Source organism: Taudactylus pleione, unplaced genomic scaffold, assembly GCF_031769625.1.
Source record: "Taudactylus pleione unplaced genomic scaffold, aTauple2 ptg000093l, whole genome shotgun sequence".
NCBI lineage: Eukaryota > Metazoa > Chordata > Amphibia > Anura > Myobatrachidae > Taudactylus > Taudactylus pleione.
In genome coordinates, this window is record NW_028284495.1 from 41,326,305 (window position 1) to 41,346,272 (window position 19,968).

A 19,968-nucleotide genomic window follows, 5' to 3' on the forward strand; every position below is an offset into this window, starting at 1 on the left:
CACTATGGGGGGGAGGGAATAAGCTTAGGCAGCAGGGTAGGAGGGTTAGGGGTAGGGAGAGGGGGGGTTGGGATACTGACCGACAGGTGTTGGTATCCTAACCCAGTCGGGCATCCCGTACCCAACCCCTGGAGACAACACTTCTTGGCATGCCCAGGGAGAGGAAGGGGAAATGAGGGCAGGGCACACAAAAGCGTAAGAGGCATCACAGCAAAAGATAGAAGAGGGGAAGCACAGGAGCATGGCCAGAGAGGAGGTAGACATTGCTGTGACAGTCGTCTCCTCTAAAGGAGCAGATAGGGGATACAGCATACTAACTTCACTATGGCCTGCCAGAGTTAGTAGTAGTCATTAGGAGACATAGCACAGTAGAGAGAAGAATAGTGAGACTATAGGCAAAGATCAGAGCTATCAATCCCTTAAAGAGAATTGCAAGTCTAACCTAGAAAGTTAGTAGTTTCACAGAAATATCTGCATATATGACAGGAAAACTGCCAAAATCACAGAAAGAACTGCTAATCCCAGAAGGGAGTTAGTGCTTGTTATAGAGTCTAGGCTCCATACAGAATCATTCCAGTCCAAAAGGAGTGCATATCGTTCTAGTTGTTTCCATTTGAATGATTCCAGGTGCCTGCTGCTGTATACTTACAGACTGTAGAGGAGAGTCACTAAAGACTCCCCTCCAGGTAGGCTGAGGTACCCGGCAGAGCAGTTTCTTATTGTCTCTATATAATTTCTACCAAGTATGGAATATTTTTAATCAGGGGTTAATATTTCCATAATTTTACAGTTTGTTTTTTTAATTCTACTTTCTCTCTTATTAATCCCATTATACGCACAGTATGGGCCATTGATAAAGCACTTATTTTGCTGCTCGCTACTTTCATCTACTAAACAATTAAACAAGAGATTTGTAATATATTTCTTTATCCCCCTACTGCTAGGTAAGTATGCATTTTATCCCAAGTAGCCCAAATGCATATCAGTGCTGTATTTTCCAGTAGAATTTCTAGTTCTAATTAAATTACAGTGAAATATATTGTTGAAATAAATAAATAGCCAGGTACGTGCCCAGCAAGACACATATGTTAAAAATACCAGCAGGTGGAAAAAAAAACAACCATATAGCAGCCCAGAAGTAGTACGTTATGGTGAGTAACCGGAGTGGTGAGCGCAGGCACATTATATGTAAGAGGTGCCCCAAGGAGAGAGACTTTCAATGAGATCCCTGGTAATTATTAGCATTCCAACTGCTACTGCCTCACTGTATTTACTTGCAATGATCCTAGCTCATCACTTCCCTCAGAGCAACACTACTGACAGCCAGGGAGTTGAACAGCAGTTCAATGTGCCACTAAGAATTAAACATACACATGAACACTTTCTTCAAATTCACAGCACAGCAACCTAGATCCAGGGTATACATTTTACTTTACAGTTTAACTACTTGTAACAGCATTCATGTTAAAATTTAGTATATTATATTTTTATAATATAGTGGCCATAAATAGTTTATATATATGTGTGTCATAGTAGTTGTAGATTGCCGATTTAGGTGCGTGCAAGGGATCATCAAGCAGGTTGCCAAATGAAAGTTACCATGGCGACTACTAGTTGTGGTATCAAAACCAAATTCCACCAATGAAATGCAATTATTTCCTTGAGTAAAATGTTCACAAACAGTAAACTAGGTAAATGTCATTTCTTGCTACATGATCAGCAATGAGTGGCAATCTGGTGACTTTAAGAACAAACAGTGGTTAGAACTTCTCTTAAGGGCAGGAAAGCCAGTAAGTTATTGTGCTTCAAGCAGATCCCAGCCATGATGGTTTACCAAGTGACCCACCCGCCTTACTCGATCTACAACACCAGCATCACACCTCCAATCACCAGTCCTAAAATGTAATAGTTGTAATAGAGCACAGTGACTCTATGGCAGCTTTCTAATAAAATCAGAATATAAACTATTGAGCATGCGTAATAATGACCAATTTAAACACTTATACAATTCTATGCAAATAGTCACTGTGTAAATGCAAGGATAGACCAAAACCGAAGCTGCGTGATGACCGACCTTTATGGAGGACAGGAGTCAGTGCAAAGAACATAACTTTAAGAAGGGTAATTGGAACCCATCGAACCCCCTCATCCCTCCCCTCAAAAATTTTTGTACCAAAGTCTGCAGAAGTCAGGTCACAGACAGTGTCAAACTTCAGGTGAATGAGGACAAAACAGAAAACATGCTGCTGTAACAGTTCTTTAATTCATGACAATGGCAGCATACTAACAGGTGTGTGTGTGTGGATTTAATATATCTCTACATCTTTAAGTAACATGATAAATTTAAAACATCTCAACAAATATTATGATTAAAGGGAACTCCCTTCTAGACACTGATTTACAGATTGATTTTCACTTAATTTTTTTGTCTGATCATTCTTCCGTTTGTTTTCACATCGTATAAGAGTCACCATGCGGAAAACTCAATCAGACTGGTTAGATATTTAACTCAGGTCACGCTTAGAAGGTGGACGATTTGTTCTTCTCATGAACAATTCTATCTAACAGAGGAGAAGACTGCAAAATCTATTCAAATTACAGGGACCGCTATGTTACATTTAATAACTTCATGAGATGGAAAGTTTCTGCTATCATACCGTTTAATTAATCAGGATCAATACATCAGGAACCTATACTTAGCAAATTTCCCAAAATGTTTATTTATATGCTGAAATAATCTAAAATTTGTGAATACATTTCTAACTTCCTGGAAAGGGAGTATCAACACTAGTAAAATAAGTAACCAACAATAAACATTGTATGCCCTTATTAATGCCACTGTGTAAATCAAATATATAGGAGAAGCTTTACAATATAGTGAAGCACTCAATTATTTGGACTAAAAGAATATTGCACTAAAACCTCCATTGGATTTGCATCTACCTCCCCATATGGAGGTAGCACAGATGTAGGCGAGGTCATGCATATGAGGTGGACTTACCCAATGGCATCATCTGTATGGAGAGACAACTTCTGCTTGGCTCAATTGCCTGATTCTGACCTATCTGACCGTTGTATCACTTTGTTACAAAATAATGCGTGAGACTACCCTCAAATTAATTCCCAGCATGTTGCCTAGCTACCTGGAGGTTGCTAGACTATAGAAAAAAGCTTGGCCTAACATTGTGGATTGTCTGCATGGAGGAACAGAGAATTTCAGAGGCAAATTCACTCAATACCGTACATACAGTACATCCCTAAAGCTCCTGATAACCACTTATAGAAATTACATTTCAATTTGATTTTTGAACATTTTGAAAGCATAGACCATTCAGAGGAACACGTGTTATACCCCCCGCTCAATGCTCACATTGGTTCCCTCTTATGTTGTCTGTCCTTGATACTTTGCAATCACCTTTTAACTACTTTTTAATATTTGTTCACAATGTCTCAGGTGAAAAGTGCTTTATAAAATTTACTAAATGTGTATTTAAAAAAGTATGGGACCTTATGCTTAATGCACAGTAATTATACTGAATTATTTTGACTTTGCAAAGATCATAGAGGTTGGAAAACAACGCTCACCTCTGTCTCTGTACACCTGGAGTCAGTGGAACCACCTAAAAGAAAAGAGCCAGAACATAATTAGACTTAAAATGCAGTACATTAATGATGTCTGTGTGGCTGCAAATACAGAAATATTTATTGTCTAGTAGATTTAGAAGACAGTCATAAAATTGTCACCATCAACTAAACTGGCCCAATAACTAAACAGACTGTACACCAATGACCCTGTCGCCAGGTTCACCGGTTGTCCTTTCTTGGATCACTTTGGTAGGTATTAACCACTGCATACTGCTAACACCCCACAAGACCTGCCATTTTGGAGATGCTCTGACCCAGTCATCTAGGGAGTACAATTTGGCCCTTTTCGTTCAGATCCTTACGCTTGTCCATTTTTCCCTCGATTCCAACACAATCAACTTCAAGAACTAAAGCGGTCACTTGCTGCCCAATATATCCCACCCCTTAACAGGTGCCATTGTAATGAGATGATCAATGTTATTCACCTCACCTGTCAGTGGTTTCAATATTATATATACGTGAGAATGTGTGCACATGCATATAAAAATATATATATATATATATATATATATATATTTATTATTTTTTTTATTTTTTGTTTGCTAAAAGCTACACTAATGAAACACCTTAGAATAAATGGTTACAGTGATGGAGCAAAGTGGGTCAAGTCACAACCTTCATTGTGCTAAATAGAAAAAGAAAATTACAATATATAAAATAGGATGGGGAGGTAAACACTTTTTTAATTTAAAATGAAAAATTGCTGTAGTTTATAAAAATTTATTTAAAAAAAAACACACACATTTTATTAAACAGAGGACCAATGATCTTGGTTAATATATCAAACAGTTTGCTTCATCCTACAGCTATCCCTCATATAAATGAATATGCCATAAGAGCATGAAGCAATACACTTAATCAATCAGAGTATTTGACAAGAATGTACCACACTTACTGTATGCTACAGTTTCAAATGCTGTAAGCCATATTGACCCATTAGAGGAGTGGCTGTTTCTACTGTCTGACTGACCATGCATGCCAGAAATAAATGGAGTAAAATGACATGTCAGACGTAATCACGAGGCATGACTGAGTCTGAATCGCTCCGTTTGATAATAGATATCCACTTACATTTGCTGATAAGCCACATAGATAAACTGAAAGCTTAGTTTTACTGTAATAACCTTGAAGAAGGCTTTTAACACACTAAGTATGGATATAGATATAAGGTCTCACAGAGTGGAACAACAAGTCGTCTGGAATTATGTGACATAGGCTCCTAAAATGGTTGCTAATAATCAGAATAATCTTCCATGCATCAACTGTAGAAGATGATAAAAAAAAATATGAAAGTGAAGCCACTGGCCAATTGCAAAGGATAAAAACTGGTTGTGTATTGCTGTGCTCTCCTGGGAACAATGGGTAAAAGCTTAGATGAGAATTTATATATACAAGACGTAAAATATCAGTATTTTGACGTTAAAAAAAAAATCAAAAATCATCAATGGAAAAAACAGTCTGTTAAACATTACAAAGCATTGCTCAGGGGCGATTCAATGAATGGCTCGGCCATGATGTGTCATTCCAGAATAGCATATAATAGCCCTCATCATTGCTAGTGTTTCCTCATACCCAGAGAGGTACACAGGAAAATTAGTGATGTTGAGCCTACTGCAATAGGTGGATATATAAGAGATGTGCTAAGCTCTGGAAAGTGATAAAATGTAAAGTGATAAACTACCAGCCACTCAGCTCCTAACTGTTATGTTACAGGCTATCAGGGGTGTAGCTAGGGGTCCAAGTGCCCCTGGTAAACTAAGGGACTGGCGCGCCCTTCCAATGACTGTTCCTACTGGCAAAAAAAACAACGGGGTAGTTTGATTCATACACCTGTAGAAATAGGGAGAATATTTTTTTTATTTATCTTTTTAATATATATATATCTTTTATAGAATTTACTCTATTGCAAACCACTATTTATTAATTTATGCCAAAAAAAAAAAAAAACACAGGAAAACAGTGACAACATTGCATCAAACAAAATGCAATATGGGTAAAATAATTTACATATATTCAAATTGGGCTGGCTATACCGGATTATGCTTTTTAACAACTGATAGTTACAGTCCACCCTATAATTCACTGGGAAGTTAGCCCATATAGGTCATATCCAATCTCCCACATAAGAATAAAGACAGTCTATAATGATAATGTCCTATTCCCAACATGGGACTAACCACAATCCATTAGGATCATGGCCAATTCCTGAAACTGAGGAAAAAATAAATAGTCAAAATTTACACTGGGGGTAGTTTAATTTACACGCCTGTAAAAATAGGGAGACAAACTATAACGAATATATATATATATATATATATATATATATATATATATATACACACACATTTTCCAGTTATAACACTTACTACATGCAAAGCACTGTTGATTTATTTCTATGTGTCAACAACACAGGAAAAGAGGGCATCGAGAACAAACTATGCATTGTGGGCAAGATAATTTGCATATATGCAAATTACCTTGCAAATAGGACCTTGTGATTGTGATGCTTGCACTCTTTTCCTGCATGGTTGACATATGGGAATTAGTGAGTGGTGATTGGTATGTTGTGGGAATTGCGGAGGAAGAGATATATTAGAAAAATAAGAAAAAATATTTAGTCCCCCTAATTTTAAATATTTCAGTTATAAAGTTACATATAAGAAGCCTGATGCACTCTATGGGGTAAATTTACTAAAGTGAGAGTTTTTAGAAGTGAGTTTTAAAAGTGATGCTGCCCATAGCAACCAATCAGATTCTACTTCACATTTAACTAGCACCTTCTAGAAGATAATAGCTAGAATCTGATTGGTTGCTATGGGCAACATCACTTTTAAAACTCACTTCTAAAAACTCTCACTTTAGTAAATTTACCCCTAGCAGTCAACAAAGGAAACTGGTAAGAGCAGAGGAGACCAGAGATCATTTGCTAATGACGGCAGACTGCGGGATGTTTCTTTGCACAGTTCTGCGGATAAAGCTCTTGCTGCACATGCGCCTAAGGTCAACACTGCCCATGTAGAATAAGCATTAATCACCAATAATTCAAACACTTCTGAGAGTAGAACATTATATGCAGGTAGCTATCTAACATAGAACTCTTGTTTGAGTCTGCTGTTCTAGCCTTAACACTCAAACAAAAAACACAAACAAAAGGAGCAGTTATATTTCCTTATATTTTCCATACTCTCTAAGTACTTCTTCAAAATTCTAAAGGGCGAGATGTATCAAGCCTTGAAGAGAGACAAAGTGGAGAAGTTGTGCAAAGCAACCAATCAGTTCATAACTTCCATTTATATAGCAAAGTCTTTGAAATGACAGCAGCAGACATCTTTATAACTATATGCTGCTCAGGATTCTGAGGTCAAGTCTAAAGAACTAAGCAATGCAGAGCTGTATAAGTGCAGAGAACCACCATTTCCTATGCAGAGCTGTATAACCTGGATAACGAAACATATTAGGAGTAAATGACAGTGCAGGCAGCGTATTCTCATACCGTTTGGAATGGGGTATATCAGGAGCAAACTGACGTACAGAACAGAAAGTAGTATAGCTTCCAAAATCACTTTTTAGAAATCACTGCAGAACAGAGAATGGATATGCTATCGCAGCTGCTAACATGATATGGTAATGCATCACACCTCCTGCATGCATTACTGATCTGAGCTGTCCTTCTCCCAACCAACGGCGGCGACTCACCTCCATTTTGGGAAACAGAGGCAGTCACCCCCCGGTCAGAAACGGCAGCAGACTGTCAATCACTGACAGTCTGCTGCCGGTCTGCGTGTGGGATCGCAGACCCGTACTACACATGCCCAGTACGGGTCAGGCGCATGCACAAATTCCCGATAATCGAATATCTGCGTGATCATTGTCACTGTGTCCGCAGCTGAATCACCACCTGAAGTCACTCAGCAGAATAACATTGAAGACCATGTCTAGCTTAGCTGCCATCAGGGGATGCCAGGACTGGAGTCACGTTCGTGGACAGAAGGGGGCCCGCCCACAGTGGCACTGTGTGATCTATCTCCCCTGCGATTTATAATCTCCATATGCTGAGATTTACCAGGATAAAAAATTGTAGATTATGCTGTCTGCCACAGTCTGAGTGTATCGAGTGCTGAGCTGCTCATGAGCCTGCCAGAGTGTGACAATGTGTGTATGAAGGCAGCCCTTCAACTCCAGAACCTGTGTAATTTAAGAGTGTCTCGGTTTTATGGGATTGTGTGACAGTGTGTGGCCCTGATGAAGTTCAAGTCTAGGCAAAAACCTAATCCTGTTCAAACTACTCCACCATGCCAAATTTGGTGGAGCTAGGTACAAAACTCTGGCAGTGCATAAAGGACACACACACAGACACACATTTTCTCGCTTATTATATTGATGTCTATATGGAGTATATGAAAACCGGGCTATTGTCCTTAAGGAACTTTAGCACAGGATAAATATTTAGCCAATTAGCCATGAGGAGCCAGGTGCCGCTGCATATAGCCGCAATTACTCATGGGGTGAGCCACTTCACAGCTAATTGGATCAACCCCATTGTGTGTATGTCAATTAAAAAAAACCCTCAAAATATTATTTGTCCCAAAAATAGTAAAAATAGCGTTTTTTCTCAAGGCACAATGTATTGATAGAATTGATCCAATAAAATACGATGCTGAAGCAGCGATAAATGTACCTGTTCCACGGCATCCCCCTGCTCGATGGTCTTTTTTTTTACTGTAAATGCGAGATTTTAACGCACTTGTGTAAAAAATCTACGAGAAAGATTGATATTATTTTCAAGATTATTTTCATGGTAATGCCATATCAATCCCAAAGATCGATTTGGCCATCCCTAAAGGGTTTAGTTATGCTTTATAAACACACACATGTAATTTGAAAACTACACTTGCAGTATGGTAACACACTGACACACATTCATATATAGCCAGACACCCACAGATTTTACCCAATTCTGTTTTTTCAATAAAGCTCCATTTTATCACTTTCAGAAATAAAGTATTTTTACTACTATTTTAAATATGAATTCACCAATGAACCCAACCACTGAGTATGTCAGTGATTGGGTAAGACCACTGGAGTCAATATCACTTCTACTTCAGTCGCTGTAGATAAAGTGATCTCCATTAGGATATGGGACTTGTCGCTCCTGAACGCCACACTGTTCAGAGATGCTGATCAGAGAGGCGAGCTGTAACATGAGCGCTGTGCCTCTAGCCTACTCAGAACATCTCATCATCTATGGCTACACAGTTCTGTGAGGCATTCAGAAGAAACCACAGAGAGCTGACACTATTCTTTAGCAAGAAAATGTACCTAAGAGGTTAGTATAATCTGTAAGTGAAATAAACAGGTTTATACAAATATTATGGCACATATTTACATTGGACACCTGAGGTCTAGAAAGCGTGCTCAAAACGAAAAGTGATTTCACAATGATAATTAATAATTCACTCAGGAAAACAAACTTGTAAATAAGGATAACAATGACTGATGATTTATTATTTTAAAGTCGGAGGAACCATATGATTTAACACCACAAGTTTATCTAAAGTGCACAAATCATGTTATGATGCCAGATTACGTAAATTGGGTATCATTAACTATCATCACTTGTTACAATTGTGACCAAATTCACTGACTTTTACAGTTTTCAATACAAGTTAAAAATGCCACAAAAAAAAAAAAAAAAGAAGGACTTAAGGAAGGTTAAAATGTCACCCTTGGTCACACACATGCTTGCTATTTTATATTGGTGGAAGGGAGATTATACAAATTTTCAAAAAGGACGAACTAATGGCAAAAGCATCTCTAGTTGTGAGCAAATTAATTTGAACTGGTATTTGGCTGGAATATGCAGAAATATTTCTAATTTCTCTTCCCCCAAAAATGACATCAGAAATATTCTAAACTGAAGCTCACTACCTTGCATAGAGTAGTCGATTTTATACACAAAAACATAAAAATAAATGATGTTGTTATAGAAAGAGTATATCTTGTGACTCATGAGATCAGACTACAGGCTGGGTTGTGCACATTAGCATTTATTCACTCCAGGGGCAAGGGTGCTGGGTGGGGGAAAGACCTCTTGTGGGCCAATAGCTCCCTATGGGTGCGCCTGGTCAGAAGGCCCTAGGCTGCATGCACATAACTAATTTATTGAAATCAGTAGTCACACAACGTTTAGCTGTAACCAGCTTCAGCTGTCAAGTTTATTTCATGTACGCTGAATATATATTGGATATTTTATGATGAGATACTACTAAAATACTACACAATCAGTGCCCTTTTGGTGTGTGCATGTTGTTTGTGTTCACACACAAGCACATATATACATATAATCATGGGATAGATGCCTAGTATCGTGTAGGACCCCCTCTAGCCCAGTAAAGTGCAGCAACTCGACGTGGCATCGATTCCACAAGTGGACAGAAGACCTCTGGAGATGTTGACCCATGCCATCTGGATAGCTTCCGCCCAGATCCCTGATATTTGTAGGTGCAGGATCTTGGGTGCGAATGGACCTTTCCACCACGTCCCATAAATGCTCGATTATGTTCATGTCAGGCAAACGTGGTGGCCAAACCATTCGTCAGAACTCACCAGAATTCTCCTCAAACCAATTCTGGATGATTTGGGATTAATGACACAGTGCATTATCCTGCTGGAATATTAAATTGTTGTGGGGGTATTTGAAGTCCATAAAGAGCTGCAAATGGTCGTCATGCAATGCCACGTATCGGTTACTGGTCAATGACGTGTTCTGGTGGACCAGCGGACCCAACCCATGCCACATGAACACACCCCACACCATTATGGAACCATCACCAGCCTGCACGGTGTCTTGTTGACAACTGGGGTCCATGGCCTCATGTGGTCTGCAACACTTCCGAACCCTACCATCTGCATGAGACAACTAGAACTGTGACTTTTTGGACCACGACACATGTTGCCAGTCCTCCAGGGCCCAATTAGTTAAAGAACACTGCACGGACCTGCTAGATATGTATCTGGTAACTCCTGCATTGAACGTGGATGTGATTTGAGTCAGTGTCACATGTCTGTTACCACGTACAAACCTGACCAGATGCCGCATAAACACACTATATATATATATATATATATATATATATATATATATATATATATATATATACACACACACACACACACACACATAACACAAGTTTGTATCTCTTTATAAAAATACTGGCGAGAATATTTCCTCATTCTGAAAATTTCAGCACATTTATTTATTTCACAAATATACATATATTTGTTGTCTGTGGAAAAAACAGCAAAGCAGTCTGAAGATAAAGGGGTCTATTCATGAAGTATTGCATAAATGAATTTTGACTGTTAAGTGTATATCACATCAGTTGCGATAAACAGCTTTGCTAAGTAACAATTCACGTATACTTACCCTTATGGCTAAGCAATCCGGTATCCATGGCACCAGAGATTCTGGGTTCATCTGCGGTCCCCTGCAAAGTGTGGAGTCGGCAGCCAGGTCTGCACTGCACATGCTCCGGCATTGTAGTTCAGGAGAGACAGCAGGGGCTGCCTCTCCTGAACTGCAAAACTAGCGCAGTACGGCTGTCAGGGAAGTAATCAACTTCCCTGTCCTTTTCGCAGTACAGATTACACCATCCTTACATGGAGAAACTGTAAACAGCAGCAGAACGGAAAGCTAAGCTTTCAATTCTTTTATGAATCACACTCAACGAACAAACGTGTGGGGATACAATTCAGCCACGGAGCAGGGGTGCGACTGGAGATGTCAGGAACTTCTCCACGGAAACCCGCTCTGTGAAAAGCACTAAGCAGAAAAAATCCCTGTTTACCGCAAAACAGGGTTTTTCCCTGCTCTATGAATAGACCCCAAAGTGTGTTACATTGTTGACATGTGCAGTTAGTAACCAAATTTAAATATTAACAAAAATTTAATTATTACATTCTATCATGGAAGTTTTAGCATGATTGTTAACAGATCTTAATCATACTGTCAAACTAAACAAAGCAGGATATGCCCTTAGTACATGTACATTAATCAGATCTTTTTCTAAAACATGCTCCACTCTAGTAAAAATATTCACAGGCTTACCAAGTAGTTATATTTACAGAACTAGCAGCTAGCAACCCCAAATTGATTATAGGTTATAATTTTTTGTAATTATTTTTAGAAATTTTTTATACAAATGGATGAGGACATAGAAAACAAGCTGTGTAGCCTTATTTCCCTCTAGATTGTAAGCTCCCGCAAGGAGAACCCCTCTGCTTTGTATTCTCTACATAGTACTTTTGAATTTGTTGTTGTTCCGTCACCTTCATGTAGTGCTACAGAACCCCTCTAGCACATTATAAAGTAATGATACAACAACAACGGAATCCCAGCGGTAACGGCCTTTGTTATGGAGGATATTAGTTACTGAGGATATTATGGAGCCAATGAGTCTGTAATTTGTCATAAAGAGTTCTGCTAAATATGGTGGAACAACCACATTGGGCAACAAAACCTTTCCATTGTGACAGCAGTCTGAAAGATGACCGTTAATCTCCTCTACCAAGAAGTGTAGGGCGCCACAGCTCCCACATTGTACGTCCATAGGACCCAAAGAGAAGTATTGTGGCGAATATGTCATGTCCAATGCTAGCGGCGGATCAGTTGAACTTGTTATACTTTAAGATCTTTGAACTTAACTCCACAAAAGATATAGCTGCAGCATTTCAATCTTTTTATTCACAACTATACAACTTAAAAGATTCCAGGGCGGGAACTGACACGTGTTCGCGGAGGGCCTCCTTTAAGGCTTATTTGGAAGAGATTGGTTTTCCTACCTTGTCGGATACAGACATAAAATCATTTGAAGAACCATTCACTTCAGAGGAGTTAGACGCTGTTATTAAATCGACACCTAACGGTAAAAGTCCAGGTCCTGATGTGTTTTCAATTGCCTATTACAAGATGTTCGGAGAGGTTCTGTCCCCCCTCATGCTCCCAGCTTTTAATGAGGTTTCGGATCTTTCCTGTTTCTCTTCTCATTCTTTGCTTGCTCATATCTCAGTGATACCCAAAGAAGGGAAAGACCCTGCCCTTTGCTCCAATTACAGACCTATCTCCCTGTTAAATGTCGACCTAAAGCTTTTTGCTAAGCTAATGTCTAATCGTCTCAAACTGTTTCTCCCCAATTTAATCAATTCAGATCAGGTGGGATTTGTCCCTGGTCGTGAGGCCAGGGACAATACCACTAAGGTCCTGGATCTGATCCATGTGGCCTTTTCCCGGAAGATCTCAACAATTCTTTTATCTACAGACGCTGAAAAGGCATTTGACAGGGTTGATTGGGATTTTCTGATGGGAGTATTGGAGCATTTGTGTTCGGGTCCTATGGGCATTCAGAGAATTCGAGCTCTTTATTCTACTCCGTCTGCGCGTGTGAGGATTAATGGAGACATGTCTGAGCCAGTTTTAATCACCAATGGCACTCGTCAGGGCTGCCCCTTATCACCACTTGTATTTATTTTATGTATGGAGGCCCTGGCAGGGGCCATTCATCTTAATAGTAACGTAACGGGGATGATTGTTGGGGAAAGGGAATACAAGTTAGCTCTCTTTGCAGACGATCTCTTGGCTGTGATTACTAACCCGCAGACTTCAATCCCTACTATTCTTAAGGAATTTGACAGATTTGGAGCTCTTTCCAACTTTAAAGTAAATTTGTCCAAATCTAGTGCGCTTAATCTCACAGTAGATCAGAGATGCATGAATGATATACAACATTTCTGCCACTTCTCCTGGCACCCTACGCATATAAAATATCTGGGAGTTTTCCTTCATAGAGATCTAATTTTTTCCCTTTGCTTTCTAAGCTACGAACAGACCTTTTTACCTGGCGCCCCAAGATCTCGTGGACAGGCAGGATAGGAGTTATTATAATGAATATACTTCCTAGGGTCCTATATCTTTTACAAACGCTCCCAATTACAATACCTCGTTCCTGGTTTAACACGCTTCATCAAATTGTTCGGGATTTTGTTTGGGCGGGCCGCAAACCTCGCTTCAAGCATGAAATACTTTATAGGTGGAAACACCAGGGAGGCCTACAATTGCCACATTTCCTCTCCTATTACCATGCGGTCCTGCTCACGAGGGTCATGGAATGGAGTAGGATATCTGATAGAAAGCAGTAGGCTGATATTGTGGCTTCCCTTCCTTCAGCAGAGTCAGGTTTCCCTTGGCCTCAGGGGATCCTCCCATTTGTTTGAGGGATCGGAGATTATGAGTTTTCCAACCGTTCAAGCTAAATGGGGTTTGCCTTATAGTGAGATCTGGAAATATCTTCAATTAAAGCATTTTTTCTCGAGTTTGGGCCCACTGAACGCATATAGGCAGGGGAATACTCCATTTGATAATATGTGTGAATCACAAAAGTCTCCACCACATCCTCTGTCCTCTATTTATACAATGCTGACTGAACGACTTTTCTCTGTCAGACCTAAATTTATTGCTGATTGGGAATCAGATCTACGGGGTTAGTAGGAGAGGATGACTGGCCAGAAGTTTTCAGAAATACTTTCTCCGCCTCATCAAATATGTTAGTATTGGAGACACATTACAAAGTTCTCTCACGTTGGTACCGCTGTCCTAGCCAGCTTTCTAAAATGTATCCAGGAGTACCTAGCACTTGTTGAAGATGTGGGACAGAGCTGGGAACCCCTTTACATATTTGGTGGGAATGCTCTTCTCTCAGACCTTTTTGAGATAAAGTAATTGAAACGGCGAGTCTTATTCTCCAGGAGGATTTGCCTTCCTGCCCTAGTTTCTGGCTCTTGAATCTCATTCGTAAACCTCAAGCTCATTTTAAAAAGTCTTTATTACGTCATATATTGAGTGCTTCCAAGGCCGTAATCCCTGTCCACTGGAGGACCATGTCGGCCCCCTCCATGTCTGAATGGTGTACACGTCTAAATCATTACATGTCTATGGACGATCTAATTTTACCCCATACAGATAGGGGCCAAAATTTCAATACGACCTGGTATCTATGGTTGCATTATAAGGAGTCTGACCATTATAAGAGGCTCTGTCGTAATTAGAGAAGATAACAAATAGACTCTGGAAGATTATCCCGCAGTTCTCTAGAGGTAGACGGTCGGATGTATAGTTTTTGTTATCTGGTTTTGAGGCTTCTCTGTTTTCTTCACTCTTACTAACTTCCCCCCTTATATTTTCTTTTCATCTGTTGTATAGGTCTGTGATTAAAGTTTTATTATAAAATGTGACCATATTTTGTATTATATCTTTATCAAACGGATATGTTGGATGTCTTTTTGTCTACCGATTGGAATTCTGTTTGTGACAGATTTGATATTTGTATTATGTTTTGGACACAGTTCCAGAGCACACAGAAAGTCCCATGTTCCAGGTCATCCAGCAGGTGTACAGGGAGAGTTCACAAACTGTCACAATTTCCAGAGCACAAAGGTGATGCATTGTAAATAGCAGGCAAACGTTTTGTCACATAACTCCAAAATGAAGCAACCAATTACCGGTACATCGCTATTATTTTTCTGCAGATCTACAGACCAAGGGCCTGATTCAACATTGCACACAAGTGCAATGCTGAACGCAGATTCTAGTTTATCCGTTTCCTGGGAGTGGCAAGGCCAGGGACTGCCAGTTTCCTGGCCTAACAAGCCGGCCAGCCTGAGTAAACGATGGTGACCCCAGCCTGCGACCTTGGTTGCAGTGCTAGCATCGCAGGTGTCAATACACCTCCTGCTGCATTTGCATATTAGCAAGGACGGAATTGCAAAGCTGCCTGCGTGCAGCTTTGCAAATTCAGTCCGAAGAGGAGTCATATACCTTTAATTTGGTATATGTGCCCTGCTCAGACAATGGCATCATAGGAATATGTCACTCAAAAAACTTGTTGTCCTGCTATTAATATAAAGATCAATGGTTCCCAAACTTTTTTGAATTACGGCACCCTGGAGTATCAGCATTTTTCCACAGCACCCAGGGCCAAAAAGTTTCTTATTGAGAAACTTAGCAAAAATGTAATTAAGTCTACTGTCCCTAAGGGTGACATATAAGCATAACTATGTGGCGGTTAACAGGGCTTGCTTCTTTTTGTCCACATATGTTTTAATTGGCAGCCATTAGCACTGGCTTTGCCTATTACACAGACTAAAAATCATTTTATTCGGTACTGGACAACCAGCTCAAGGCACCCTTGCAAGTGCCCTAAGGCAACCTAGGATGGTACGGCACCCACTTTGGGAACCACTGATATAGATAATACTAATTGTAGGGGAGATCAAAAATAAGCAAAACATAAATCTAGTGTTGGGAAAATAAATAGGGAAAATGGCACATGAAAAATAAGAGGGGATAGCGAGTAAGGGGAACAAGAATATTAGCAAAAACATACTGGCAAATGGATGTGGCAAAAGCTATACGAAAACTCATGGAGCAGCTGATTGATCAAATTACCTGCAGCAGGGATCTCCAGCAGTTTTACTGCCCCTTATATTGCAGTGGTGAGTGGCTTAAGTACTGAAAACATATTTTTTATTATACTTGCTAGAGATTCTATGCTAACTAGGTGGCCCAGTATTAATCAAATATTTCCATGTTTGAAATCTCAACAGGAGAATCATTTCCAATAAAAGTTGCTGCTTTTTATAGGACAATGGGGCAGATGTATGAAGCTCTGGAAAGTGATAAAGTGCAGAGTGATAAACGACCAGCCGATTATCTCCCAACTGTCATGTTACAGACTGTGTTTAAAAAATGACAGTTGAGAGTTGATTGGTTGGTCGTTTATCACTCTGCACTTTATCACTTTCCAGAGCTTCATACATCTGCCCCATTATTGGATAAGGTGTTGAAATGTAAGCGGGAGAATATAGTGACTGGTAAGACTACAACCCTGTAATTTGGATGATTGGATTATTGTTCTTAATTTTCAGCACCTGAGGGAAGAGTGTCAGCAGAAGCAAATTCGGCATAGAAGAATAAGATAAATGCCTTCAGTCAAGGTGATTTATTACTTAACACAAAATAATAATAAAGATACATAAGCAAGAAAAGAAACTTGAAGTGGCTTCTTGGGTTTTGGTTAGAGTTGGAAATAGGTATCAAAATCTGGAGAACATAAAGCTGCATACACACACAACGATTTTGTTACCAACGATTTTATGAACGATTTTCTGTCAGATTATTTGTCAGATTATCTGTCAGATTTTTTAAAGTGTTATGCTGGGCATACACTATGCAATTATCTGTCAGATATCTGTCCAATCTGGCTGGTTGGAATGAAAATCTGGTAATGTATAGGAGCAAATAACAATAGAAATTTGCTCTCAAACACTATAAAACGGACCAGATTTTCCTTCCCACCAGACAGATTGGACAGATATCTGACAGATAATTGTAGAGTGTATGCCCAGCATAATGAACAATTTTTTTGAACTACAAACGATTTTTGCATATTCCCTTAATGAAAATCGTTGAGTTGACAAGTCTGACTGAACTACAAACGTAAACGCGCATGAACGATTATCGTTCATCGTTTGACTCAGAAAGTGAACGATTTTTTCAAAAGATTATCGTTAAACGATAACGTTTAACGATAATCAATCAAAAAATCGCTGTGTGTGTATGCAGCTTAAGTCCTAAATAATCTTTAGTAACAGGTATATTGTTAACTGAACACGTACTTGATAGTGACGATCAGAGAACTGTGGAGATGAAAATATCATCATCTAATAATAATAATTCAGCTATTGCTCAAATCATAACTGTAATTATGAACTGGTTTTTTTGTTTTTTTTAAATAGAAGGTTGTATAAGGTTATTGAGGGCAGGTAACCTGGATGTCTTATTTTCTATCCTGTGATTTCTGTCACAAGGACGTTTTTTCATTAGCATGTAAATCACCGATAGTATCCTGTGAGTAGAAAAGCCATTACCTGTGTGGATAAGTGGTGCCCGCAGGGAGAGATGTCTAGTAAACATAATGTCTTTGACTATGTCTGCATATTGGTTACTTTAAAATGCTTAGAGAACACAGCAGGGGCAAGCACTCTGGGCCAAAAAGTGTGCAGGGATCAAAGGCATTCCATATTTTGTCTGTTTTTGACTAAGCGTGTATATTTTTACCACAGCTAAGGGTTTCCGATATCATAGCAATATACCCAACGTCTGTATGCTGGTGTGATTTGGGATTCCTTAGGACGAGTGTTTTCGGAGAAATTTTGTAACTAACTACATCTCTGGGGAGAAGTAATTTTAGAGATTACATTATCTAAATCAGTGGTGTCAAACTCGGGCCATCCAACTGCAGTGGAACTACACATCCCAGCATGCCCTGCCAGTTTTAGCATGCCCCAAGAGCAAAACTGTGGCAGTGCATGCTGGGACCTGTAGTTCCACTGCAGCTGGATGGCTTGAGTTTGATACCACTGATCTAGATTAATGTGGTCATACATTTTCAGTGTGACTCCTAATCAAGGAAAATTATGTTTGTTTATTGAATTTAGGTTAATAGTTAAACAAGCTGTCCTTGCATAGAGCCTGGGTTATTACACAGACAGCCAGTCATGATGGAGCTGGTCATAACATCACTATGGAGGTGTGTTGTAGGTGACAGTGAGAGAGCATTTGCCTGTATCAGTTTTTGGGGATCAATCTAATTGAGATACTGTAGCTTCTTTTTCCAGCTGTTCCCCAGCCACAATAGGCTGCATGTTATATTCTGTAAATTGTTCCTTTGTATTTTAATTGCAGCATATGTATTGTCTGTTTATATTGCAACCCTTTTATTTATAATTTTTTTTGTAATTAAGCATTATATGTATTTTTGTAAATAAAATGTATATTCATAAATGCTCCAGAACCTAATCTCCCAGGAAGTTCACACTTCTAGACAAAGGGGGTTAGTGAGGTAGTGTTCCCGCTAGACTTGCAGCGCCGTGTCCTGCCAGATTTTAAAAGGGCAAAATCTTGGGTACTGATAACTGACAGTTGGTGTGGCTGGAGTAAAAAGTATATATATATATATATATATATATATATATATATATATATATATATATATATATATATATACACACACACACATATATATATTAATCCAAAGTTGTTGTTTTTTGTTTGTTTTTAAAGACTACTTCCTTACAGTGTGTGTTCCTTGGGTTACAACCGTATGTTTCCCATTGCATGGTAGTGAATAAGTATGTTCCTTAAAATGACCTTTAAGCGCTGCTTAGTCACTATTAGCTGAATGTGAGTTTTAATTAATTTTGCAAATCCAGTCTGGGGGTTTAATTGTAGCAAGTTAAAGAAGATTAAGAGAATAGCCTGGTCAGGAAAACACTTCCCTTTTTGCAGTCTGGGTCAGTCTAAGGGGTAAATTTACTAAGATGGGAGTTCTATTTAAGAAGTGATGTTGCCCATAGCAACCAGATTCTACTTCTCATTTATCTAGCACCTTCTAGAAGATAATACCTGGAATCTGATTGGTTGCTATGGGCATTATCACTTCTTAATAGAAATCCCATCTTAGTAAATTTACACCTAGGAGTTATTAAGATGTAGTTAGTAGAGGAATAAAACCAATAGAACAGCGAAACTCCTGAAATCCTAAGGGGTCTATTTACTAAGCAGTGTTAGGAGACAGACTAAAAATTGATAAGAAAGTGATAAGGTGCCAGCCAATCAGCTCACAACTGTCATTTTTCAAACACAGCCTGTGATATGGCAGTTAGGAGCTGATTGGATGGCACCTTATCACTTTCTTATCACTTTTCACTCTGTCACCTAACACTGCTTAGTAAATAGACACCTTAGAAGCCCTACATGTGACCTTAGAAGCCCTTCATGCCCTAAATCCTTAGTAGCCCTACTAATCTAAATGGATGAGACTGAATAGAAGTATCAAACAAGAAATCAAATGCTAAACATTTGTTTCCCAATTATAGTAAACCCGTCTTGGAAAAGCTCGAGTCTGCCCAGCATGTGGAACAAGATGGAAACATTGTCACTATTGAGGGAAAATATACTGCCAAAAGTAAAAGGACTGCTCAAAGTCCTTACATTTAAACAAGACTGCCTTTGTCATAGTTCTGTTTGGCAATAGGCAGAAATAGACTTGCCATTGCCTTGGATTTAAGATGGGTACTCATTAAAACAATGGATCGGCCAATCTGCTGTCCTATCTGACAATTGGTAAGTGCATACACACTTACCAATCGTCGGCCAAATGCATCGTGATTGATGTCATAACTGGACGGGCCTTGACCTGTCAATCACCA

At 39.2% G+C, this 19,968-nt stretch overlaps 1 protein-coding gene across 8 annotated transcripts in view; it reads right to left on the reverse strand.

Moving 5' to 3' along the window:
* The window catches only part of SPIRE1 (spire type actin nucleation factor 1), a 204,623-nt gene that overhangs the window by 171,435 nt on the left and 13,220 nt on the right, over positions 1-19,968 (reverse strand). For all 8 annotated transcript variants that reach the window (XM_088469713.1, XM_088469712.1, XM_088469715.1 and 5 more), the window contains exon 2: positions 3,586-3,620. In XM_088469713.1, coding sequence (XP_088325839.1) covers positions 3,586-3,620 — 35 coding nt within the window. The remainder of the gene's footprint in view (positions 1-3,585; positions 3,621-19,968) is intronic.